The sequence below is a fragment of the Medicago sativa genome, chromosome 7, assembly GCF_051527215.1.
Source record: "Medicago sativa cultivar Bolivia chromosome 7, Bolivia_mono, whole genome shotgun sequence".
Classification (NCBI taxonomy): Eukaryota; Viridiplantae; Streptophyta; class Magnoliopsida; order Fabales; family Fabaceae; genus Medicago; species Medicago sativa.
In genome coordinates, this window is record NC_140755.1 from 50291578 (window position 1) to 50302868 (window position 11291).

At 39.5% G+C, this 11291-nt stretch overlaps 1 protein-coding gene across 1 annotated transcript; it reads right to left on the reverse strand.

Moving 5' to 3' along the window:
- Window positions 1–1757: 1757 nt before the first annotated feature.
- Window positions 1758–3176, reverse strand: LOC146906485 (uncharacterized). Its single transcript, XM_085728848.1, has one exon. It carries the CDS (start codon window positions 3174–3176, stop codon window positions 1758–1760), a length of 1419 nt encoding a protein of 472 aa, XP_085584974.1.
- Window positions 3177–11291: the final 8115 nt, after the last annotated feature.

Sequence of the window (11291 nt, forward strand, 5' to 3'; positions counted from 1 at the left end):
GTTCTCTCCAGGACAATCTTTCTTGATTTTTGCAGCTTCGACGACCGAAATGCCCCAGTAGGCGAGAAATCCCATTGGAAAATTTCTTCATCATCCTCCTCTTTATCCTTGGATATAAGGAACTCAAAGCCGAGAGAGAGTACAGGGTTAAAGTGTTCAACAGGTTTAAAAATGCATGATTTGATTGTTGATATAACCATTATGATTATGCAGACATGTAGAAATGATTAAAGGAAAATAATTTTTTTTTGGGGTTTTTTTTTTTTTGTATTACCATTTTTCCAGAAAAAGTACAAAAATAAAAACAAAGCCGGGATCAAAGCGACTTTTCATTAATGATGAAAATACATAAAGCAAAAAGCCCTAAACAAGTTCACTTCCATTTCGAGTGGGACGAAAGGATGATTTTTTTTTTTTGAAGAAAAACATAAAACAACAAGCAAACATTTTAATTGCACAAATGAGTAGTAGAAATCAGCAAAAACTCAATTGCAGTGTATGCATTCCATTAATTTGCACATCCAAATGCAAACTCTTCGAAAGGTATGAGATCGACTTCAATCAACTTTCGGACCTCTTCCTTCAAAGGATAGCACTGCTCAGTGTCGTGACCTAGTCCCCCTTGATGAAAGGCACAACAGAGGTCAGGTCTCCATCGAGCTGGCAATTTCTTCGGTTTTAGAGGAAGTGGCCTTGTCCGAACAAGGTTCCTCTCAAGCAAATACGGAAGCAACTTGGCGTACTTCATAGGGATCGGGTCATACTGCGGAGCTTTCTGAGCCTGTTGTCGAGGCTGTTGTTGATGTCGTTTAAACTGGGGTTGATGACCCTGATTTTGAACAGCATTCATGGTGGGCCTAACAACGGCAATAGAGTGAGGAGCCAGATGATGTGGTTGAAGTAGTACTTTTATATCCCGGTCCTCAAAGGACCATGATTTATCTTTGATCAACTTCTGCACTTCATCCCTCAAAGCATAACACTGCTCCGTGTCATGACCTGGCGCCCCCTGATGGAAAACACATGTGCGGTCAACGCGGTACCACGGTGGTAAGGGATTTGGCACCCGAGGCGGTAGCTTTGTTTGAACAAGTTTCTTCTTAAGCAAGATGGGAAGCAAAGTCGCATACTTGATAGGAATTGGGTCGAATTGTGATGCTCTCTGAGCCTGATTCTGAGAAGTAACCGATTGAGGGGCCGAACTCGGAGGAGTGCGCTGATGCAGAGCCTGTTGTCGAGGCTGTTGTATGCACATTGGTTGATAGGGTGGCTGAAGCCTTTGTTTGACAAACGGTGATTGCTTTGTAGCCATCAATGAAGATACTAGGCTAGTTAATTTCTCCACCTCAACCCGAAGTGTTGTTACCTTTCCACGAAGTTCATGGACTTCTTGCTCCAGCTGATCAAGTTGATGTGTTTGCACGAGTGTTTGCATATGCGAGCCGAATTTGGATGAAGACGTCGGACCACTTTTGACCTTTTGGACAAGAAAATTTGGTGAGACTCGAGTTTTGAATTTATGAAATGCAAGATGATGCATGATATGTTTATGCAAAAACAGATATGTTATTTTTTTTTTGTTTTGTTTATCGAAGGACTTATAACTCCGTAAACATCATGATTCAAAAATTTCATTGAAATAAACACAAGGTAATTTCCTTTTAACAAAACCGAGCCAAGGATAGACTCCAAAGTACATGATGGAAAGCTTGAAAGAAAAGAGAACAAATGGGAAATTCTTGAACCCCTGAAGCATATTACTCCTCAAAGTCTGGGTGTGCCCCTGCGAAGAGATCCATGCGTCTCTTCTTTCTCCCAGGACAAATCTTGTCCAGCAAATCCTGGTCTTCTTGGATAAAGGCTTTCAATCTAGCATTTTCATCTTTTTCCTTGCGATTAGCCCGAATCTGCTGATCTAATAGATTTTTCGCAGTATCTAATTCTCGATCCCTCTCGCGGTATTTCCCTTCCCACATGGACTTCTCACGTCTTTCGATGTCCAACTGCTTCTGATACCCATCCAAGGACTCGAGAGGTAAAGGTAAAGGTATAGCTGAAATGGTTGAGGTCACCAATCTCTGTCGAGGGTAAGGTATCTTCAGTTTATTGGCTCGATCAATGACCCACTGGACATAATCTTCATGAGTAATAAACGACCTCCTTCCTAACTGATTTCTATCTTTTCTGACAATGGAATACCAGGCTTTCTCAAACTGCGTTCTTTGATTTACTTCATCCTTTTTGTAGAGGAAGAAGTCATTATCGAGGATGAGGTACACAGGATTCATCTCCATATAATACCCAAACTGTCGTCTAGCAAGAACTGGGCTATAGCTAATTCCACCGCGCGTACCAAGAAGAGGTACGTTGTTGAAGTCCCCGCAACTGTTGATGATGAATTCTGGGTCACATGCTGGGTTACACCAAACTATGTCTTTTGGGGTCCAGGTCATGAGTTTTTGGGACCAAGAGATTCGTTCTGGTCGAAGTTTAGGACGGGGTAAGTGTGAGGTAATCCAACAGTGGAGTAAAGGTGTGCAGCAAATGATGGTCCCTTTTCCCTTACGAGTGCGTTCATGAATAGAAATATAGGTGTCAGCGAGCAAAACAGAAACCGGGTTTCGGGTTAAGAAGATCCGAATGGCATTCATGTCAACAAAATTGTCAACATTTGGGAAGAGGAATATACCATAGATAAGCAGGGCAATGATAGACTCAAAAGCATTGGTTTTGGATTTCTCAAAGCAAATGGCGGCTTTTTGCTGAAGGAAATTATAGGATAGGCACTGAAGGCCATCTTTAAGGGTGAATTCGTCTTTTATATCGGCTACCTCAAGGTGAAGGGCTTTTGCGATGGTACGGATATTAGGAGTGAGTCCAAAGGACTGGAAGGGTACTTCGTTGAGCACGGGTAAACCAACAAAATGAGAGTACTCCTCTAAGGTAGGGACAAGCTGAAAATCTGGGAATGTGAAGCAATGATAGATCGGATCGTAGAACTGAACCAAAGTATTGAGGAGCACCACATCCACTTTTGTCCTGAGGACATCGAGTAAATTACCATACTGCTTCTGAAAATAATCTGGGTCCTTCACCATCTTTGTCAAGCTCTTTAAACTTTCTGTATCCGGACTTTTGAATTTATACCCATGAGTTCTCCTTCCAACACTTTCCATGTCCTATGATGTTTATAAAAAACTTATATAAGTTCTTCGATATTTTAATGGATGGAAAAAAAATATTTATGGATGAATGCATGTATGTATGTTTATGCAACACAAACGGTGAAAACATGGTGAGGTTTAGTTCCACAATGTTGGAGTTTATAGTAACAACGCCATTTGGTAAGGACTATGGTTTAATTTGCAATCGTCACAAAGGTTCTACCAAGTTCCCAAAGTCCAACCCCCTCCGAATTTTATTGGATACCGAGAAAACACCCGGTCCAACAACGTTCGTAGGAAAGTCTCGTTCGAGTGTAGTATCGTGTGTCGACTAATTCCGAGAAAACACCCGGTTAGCCACCGCACTACGTCCTAAAAAGCCAAGATGGGTTAAGGGTTACTAAAGGTCCTTAGCGTGCAAACGGAAACTTAAGAGCAATAAAGTCTAAACGTGAAAACACACGCCGACAAATATCACTTCAAGCTCCTCCGCTAAGTGTGATCATCTCACATGTGCCAAGACACGAGTATACTCACGGTATGCCACTATGAGTTCACCACGCCTATCTTATATTTCCCTCAAGTCCAGGTGTAGGACTTATCTCACCACTCACGTTTAGAAAGGAGAAAGAAGAAAGAGAACAAATATACACGTAATTTCCATCTTTTATTTAAAAAACATTTTTTTTAGCAAATTTATAACACAAATTTTAAATAATGCCAAGTTAGGTTCAACCCTCTTACTTATCATCCCCAGTGAAGTCGCCATTTCTGTCGCTCCATTTTTCAGACGGTCAAAGACCCGTTTTTGATTTCACGACTGAACATTTAATTCTTTTCAAAAAGAAAGTGGAAAAAGGTTCAAATACCACATTTTTAGGGATTAAGGGTTCGGGGGTTGGTTATATTTAGGGAAGGTGTTAAGCGCCCTAAATATTCGTAGTACTCTACGAGAACCTCTTGATTTTATTTATCTTTTGCGCTTTAAACTTGCTTGCTTTAAAAAATGGAATTTGCAATGATGAAAGAAAAGAGAGACCTAATTTATCTACGTTTTTGTTGATTTGAAAGGACGCACGTCCCTTGCCTACGTACCCGTGAGGGATCAAAACCTCGTAGTTCGGGGTAGAAATTGACGTTTGATTGGTTTTGTGTTTTTAATAGTTTTTTTTGAAAAAAAGGTTTTAAAATGAAAAAGCCAAATGGAAAATTAGAATTTGTTTGTATTTTTTATATTGAAAGAAAGATGACTCAAAGTAGGATTAAATTGATTGATGATTTTGATTAAGAAAATAAAATGAAAAGACGATCGCTTGATTTAGGATCAAGGTTTGTTTATGAAAATATTTTTGTGATTTGATTATTTGAATGTTTTTGTTATTTTTTGAATAATGATATGAAAATTATATAAGCAGAAATATAATATTAACTGTTGATTTAGGACCAGAGCACTCTGGATTAATTTAATTAAACAAGGACCAGATCGTTCTGGAGAATAATTAAATTAAACAAAAATATAATATTAACAGTTAATTAGGACCAGAGCACTCTGGATAGAGGTGTGCATTAAGTGACGAAATTTAAATATGCATATGATAATAGTAGATAATAGAATGTAATGCGGAAATAAAATAAGAATGAATGCGAAAATAAAATAAGAATGAATGCGAAAATAAAATGGACCAGAGCACTCTGGATTGAGGTGTGGACAAAATTTAAATATGCATGATGATATAATAAACCTGAAGTAAAAGAATAAAATGCGAAAGAAAATATGAAAATGCAAGAAAATGTTAAAATGCATGCAAAATAAATAGAGTTAGATGCTGGGGGAGTGCAGGCAATAGAAAGGGGGGTGCAAAAAGTAACAGAAAGGGAATGGGCTTAAAACAGGGAGAAGGGCGCTGGGCTCTGTTGGGTTTGGGTCAGACCGGTTTGGTTCAAAAGAACCGAACCGGTTCGACTTTATATATATGGTGAATTGGTTTTTTTTTCTCATTTCTAACAATTCTTTCTCTCTCTTCTCTATCATTCTCTCTCGGTTCTCTCAAGAACACACATGGTGTTCATCATGAACCCAGTTTCCGGTGGGGTTCCGGCGGTGGCTGGCCGGCCGGTGCGGCGGCACCATTGTGCCGGAACCCTAAAAGTCAATTTTTTTATTTTTTCGAATCCCCTCCTTCTCTTCTACTTCTTTCCAGACCTGAAATTAACAAAAACATAGTGAGAAAGTCTAGATCTACGCGAGAACAGGGACTACCTTTTTGTTCTGTTTTGAATCGGTTGTGTGTTGTGATGATATGGGTCGATTTGAACTGTGCTGGAGGCTTTGTTGGTTCGATTTTAGTGGCCTTGTGCTGGCCGATTTGAATGGTGTTGTTTGGGTGTGATGATTATTATGTGCGTATATGAATGGTTTGGATTGTGTGTTCTTGATGCTGGTTTGGATCAAAATTTTTGCTCTCTGTTTGTGTGTATTTTTATGCAGGTTTTGTGAGGAAATTATGTGTATACGAAATTGGCTGTGTAATTTTTTCCTCTTCCTCTTGTTGAACTGCAGGCTTCTATTTATAGAAAGGGATGAGACATTGTGTTGGTGAAGGAACGACAGAAACCTGCCTTGGCTTGGTACAAGGGGACAGCACAGGCTGTCGTGAGTTGTGTTTGGAACATTTGGATATTTTTGTTGGACAATAAATAATAATAATAATAATAATAATAAAAGAGCAAGATAATAATGATAATAATGATAAGAAAAAACTAATACGGTTTTTTTTAAAAAAAGAAAATAACTAATAATAAAAAGATTTTTTTTTTAAAGCAAGATTTGAGTTAATTTAATAATGAAATAAAAGATGGAAATTAATATTTAAGAAAATAAAGAGAGAAGAGGGCCCGACTCCGAATCAAATATGAGGTATTTTAAAATACCTCTCTGCCGAAATTTTCGCCGAAAAAGGCTGAGATTGGTTGGGTTCAAATGACACGTGTCGGTGTATGAATGCATTTTTTGGTCAAAATTTGGGGTATGACAGAGTCTCATGTTGTATTTCCGAGTTTGCTCGAACACTCTTTTGAGATGAGCGGCATGATCCACCTCTTGTTGGGTTTTTACGATCATGTCGTCCATGTAAACCTCTAGAATGTCGCCCAGAAGTGCCTTGTCGTAAACTCTGTTCATCATCCGTTGATAATTAGCTCCCGCGTTTCGTAGACCGAAGGGCATTACGTTGTAGTAATAGTTCCCTGATTCGGTCATGAAGGTTGTTTTCATTTTATCTCCTTCAGCCATGGGTATCTGGTTGTACCCAGAATAGGCATCCATGAAAGATAAAAGTTTATAGCCAGAGGAATTATCAACGAGTTTGTCGATGTTAGGAAGAGGATATGCGTCTTTAGGGCAGGCCCTGTTAAGATCGGTATAGTCAACACATATACGCCATTTTCCATTAGATTTTTTGACAAGTACAACATTGGAGAGCCAGGTAGTGTATTTGGCCTCGGAAATAAACTTTGCCTCTAGGAGGTCTTTTACAGCTTTTTCTGCAGCCTCTGACTTTTCAGGAGACTGCTTCCTACGACGCTGGGCCACAGCGCTAACTCCGGGATCCACCGTAAGTTGGTGACAGGCGACGCTAGGGTCGATTTTGGGCATGTTAGCCGCGCTCCAGGCGAACAGGTCAGCGTTTTCCCTGAGGCAGGCGACCAACTAGTTCTTGACAAGTTCGGGGAGATCCTTGCCAATCTTGAAGTTCTTCGAGGGGTCGTTGTCGAACGGGACCAGCTCGAATTCACCATCGGGAACAGGTCGAAGAAGTTTCGTGTTGAGCGGATCCTACTTCTCCCGTTTTTGTTCCTTTAGGTCTTCCTTGGTGAACCTGGGGTCAAGTTCGACCAAGTTGGCGTCCAGGGTACTCGCAGCAGCTTTCCCTTTGTCCTCAGCAGGTTTGCTGGGTCGGGAAACCGAGTTCTGGGTTTTGTTGGCTTGGAGGAAACATCTTCTTGCAGCTTCGATGTCTCTGCTGAGTGAGGCGATGATGTCGTCTCTTGCATGGTATTTCAACTTCAGATGAGCGGTTGAACATGCGGCTCCTAGCTGGGCGAGCCCAGTTCTCCCTATAATGCAATTATAGAGAGAAGGGCAATCGATCACCAGGAATGGGATCTTTATTGTCTTTTTGGCTCCTCTTCGCCGAAGGTGACCAGTAGCTCCACGTATCCCCATGGTTGAGTGGATGAGCCGTTGAAGCCATAGAGTTCATCCCCAACGTAGGGAGAAAGGTTTTTCTCTGTCAGTTGGAGAGTTTTGAACAGGCTGGTGTACATGATGTTGCATGAGGCCCCTGTGTCTATCAGGACTCGTCTGACATCTGCATTGGCCATCGATGCTCGCACGAGCAAAGGAATGGCTGAATTTGAAGCTCCACCAGGCAGTTCGGAGTCATAGAAGGCCAAGGGTGGCCTTCCTCCTCGGATGGATGGGGCCATGGTGTTGACGTCCATGAGCTCCTGGAACTTTCTCTTCATGCTGCCCATGAAGATGTTCAGCGTCCCTCCAGTGATGATGTTGGCGGTAGGGAACTGTTCCCAGGTGCATGAATAGGGGGTGATTTCCACGTTGTCTGGGAAATCACCTAGATGTTCCACAGACATGGCGATGGTCCGGCTAGGTTCAGAACTGTCACCGACGAGATGGACAACTTTCCTTTCTGATTCTGGATTTTTGACGTACTATTTGAGTCGACCCCTTTGGATGAGGAGTTCGATGGCGTCCTTCAGATGGATGCAGTCGTCGGTGGTGTGTCCGTGGCACTTGTGGAACCGACAGTATTTTGTTTTGTCGATTCCCTCCCTCTCCTAAGATGGAGCCTTTGGCGGCTTGATGCCGACTTCTGCTAGATCGGCTACAACGATCTCAGCGAGGATTTTCTCCCTTGACATTGTAACAGCCCGATTTTGCGTTAGATTTATTTTTAATTATTTATTTATGGGTGTTATATATGTTTATTTGTGATTATTTGCTCTTGTGTGTATTTGGTTGGGATTCATAGAATTCGGAGTTAGAAGGGTATTTTAGTCATTTTGGACTTAGGGGCATTTTGGTCATTTTGAGAGTAGGGGTAATTTTGTAATTTTGGATGAGAATTATTTTAGTGCTTAGTAAGAGTATTATTTTACCAAGTTACTAGAGAGAGTGTAGTAATCATTTTATTTACCGGTAAGTGACCGTTAGTGTTGTAATTTACCGTTAAGTGAGTAGTGACATTTTGGGTGTTAGAATAGAAATGGGTTAGGCCCATTAAGGTTTGAGAGATAAGCCCAATTAAGTGAACCTATATAAACTAATGTTAGTAGAGAAATAGGGTTTTTCCACAACATTTTTCATTTGAGAAGAAAAGAGATAGAGGCTAGAAGGAAGAACAAGAACAAGGGTTAGAGGCAAGAGAGGATTCATCATCTAGGAGCTAAATTGAAGCTTGGGTTAGAGAGTCTTGGTGCTAGAGGTAAGAGGGTTAGAATTCAACCATAATTCATAACTTTTTCTTTCTTACCCATTTTTATGAAATTGATGAATTGAATCTAATTGTTGTAAATTTGTGCATGATTGTTGTTGTTATGTTTGAGAACATGATTTATATGATAATTGCAAGCAAGTATGTGAATTAACATGTTGAAATGCATAATTGTGGGTAAATTGTGTTCTTGAGCAAAAATTGATGAAGAATGAAGTTGTGGTTGTTGAATTGTTGATGAATTCATGTTCAAATGTTGTTGTTGTTGTTTTAACATGTGTTGTTGATGAATTGATGCAATGGGTATCATTGAAATGATGAATTATGATGAGATTTGTTGTTGTTGTTCAAATTGGTGAAGTTTGTGTTAAGTTGTTCATGTGAAGGACCCAAATGAAATTTTGATATATGAGGTTGTTGACTGAGTTTTTGATGTTTTTGGATGAATTGGAATTGGTAGAATTTCTGTTTTCATATTGTGATTGTGGTAGTCGAGTTGTTTGGGAGAAAACGGGTTTTTCGTGTGAAATGTAGGTGTTTAAGCGTTTTTGCAAAAGAAATGATTATGTGAGGTTTGGGAGAAATGATTTTGGGATGGTTGGAACTTGAATTTTTCTGTAGATTATGATAGAGCTAAGTGTCAGGAGCGTATAGGCGAAAAAGGCGTCGAAAACGGATTAACGGTTTGATTTTTATGCACGAAAACGTGAAGGTTGAAAATCTGCTACTGTTCAGAAGTAGTTCAGAAGCGCTACTGTTCAGAAGCAGTTCAGAAGCGGTTACTGTTCAGAAGCGCTACTGTTCAGAAGTAGTTCAGAAGCGCTACTGTTCAAAAGCGGTTACTGTTCAGAAGCGCTACTGTTCAGAAGTAGTTCAGAAGCGCTACTGTTCAGAAGCAGTTCAGAAGCAGTTCAGAAGCTGAACCAGTTCAGAAGCACTTCAGAAGCTGAACCAGTTCAGAAGCTGATCCAGTTCAAGAGCTGCTGTTCAGACAGCACGTCTGTTCTGTGTTCTCACGTCTTTTTCTCACAATGTTGTTTTGATTTGGCTTTTGACGTAAACATGAAAGTTGTAGATAATTTTGTTAGCTTTCCAGAGGCTTTGTTTTGACTTGCAAATGATTTTTGGTTTGTGAGTTATGAGGAAAATACTCCAAGGTGGTCTTAGGGAAATTTTACGAAAATTCCGCATAACTATTTCTAAGTCGACCCAAACTCTGTGGAATGTTTCTTAACTTCAAACTTATGTTCTCTAAGTTCAATTAAGGTGTTTTAGAGTATTCAACTGATGGTGTGATGGATCTAACTTGTTTTGATTCGAAAATGGAGATTTCTTGAAAAGTGATAAAGTGAGACGAACTTTGTGATTTTTATGAATTCGTCGTATTTGGCCGATGAAATGCTCACGTAACCTCTACTGCACACACATGTGGACTGTGAGAATACATGGCATAGGCAATTGAGCTCGTTTACTTGGTTTTGGCTTAGGTGCTCAATTAATTTCAACGTTGTGTTCTTTGGAGACGAACTTGGTATAAAATGATTTTTGAGAGTCAATTGCTTATGAACCCTTTATGAATAGATTAATATGATTATGAGAGGATGTATGAATGGTTGTTGAGTAAGGAATATGATGTTTGTGATCATATGTTGTATTTGTTCCTTTATTTGATTTGTGAGGAATTATGTGGAAATGTGGCAACTATATGTTGATTTATGTGAAGATGATTGGTGGTGCAATTATGTGACAACTTCATGTTGTGTAATTTTGATGTTGTTAGTGATTGTATATATGTTAAATTGGTGGTGAATTGTTGATGATTGCATATATACAAGTATTGGTGATGGTGAGGTGATTATTGTTTGTGTGAACATATGCATTTGTAGTTGAGTCATATGTTCATGCATTCATGACTGATGGTGGTGGATTTTATATCCAAAACTGATGGTGGCGGATTTTATATCCAATTGAGGTGAGTACGATGTTTTTGTTGCATCGAAGGTGACGACCTTGAGGTGTTTTGGTACCACATGCATCTAGAGAAGAGTCTAGAACATTGCATGCATTTGAATAATTGATGAGTTGTGCCATAATTGAATATATGACTTGGTGAATTTGTGTATTGGTGAAATTTGGCGAATGTTGTGATTGTGTGGATTGGTGTATATGTACATTGGTGAATTTTGTGGATGGTTGTGACTAATTGTATTATGCTCTAATTGCATGTCTTAATTGTTTGTGCTTATACACTTGGTGAATCAATTGATGATGGTTATTTTAATAATAATGATGAGGTGAGATTCGTATATGTATATATACATATATGATGTGGTGATGTTCTTTGATAATGATGATGGCTTGCTTATAACTTCGATATGATGAATTGTACTTGTTGAGATAAGCATGCTAGATGAGTAATGAAGTGAGTAATGTTTTCATTGATTGATGTTGATAAATGATGAGGTTTTGTTGATGACTTGATTAGAGGTTAAATATGCAGGCTATGCTATGATAATAATGTGATAGCTTGAAATGTAAGTGATGGGGGATAATAATGATCATGTGATGCTAGTGTTCTAGGAGGGAGGGTTATGTATATGTGATACGTGTATGA

Excerpts from the sequence above, each read along its gene's own strand:
- LOC146906485 (XM_085728848.1), bottom strand. The coding sequence starts at position 3,176 with ATGGAAAGTGTTGGAAGGAGAACTCATGGGTATAAATTCAAAAGTCCG.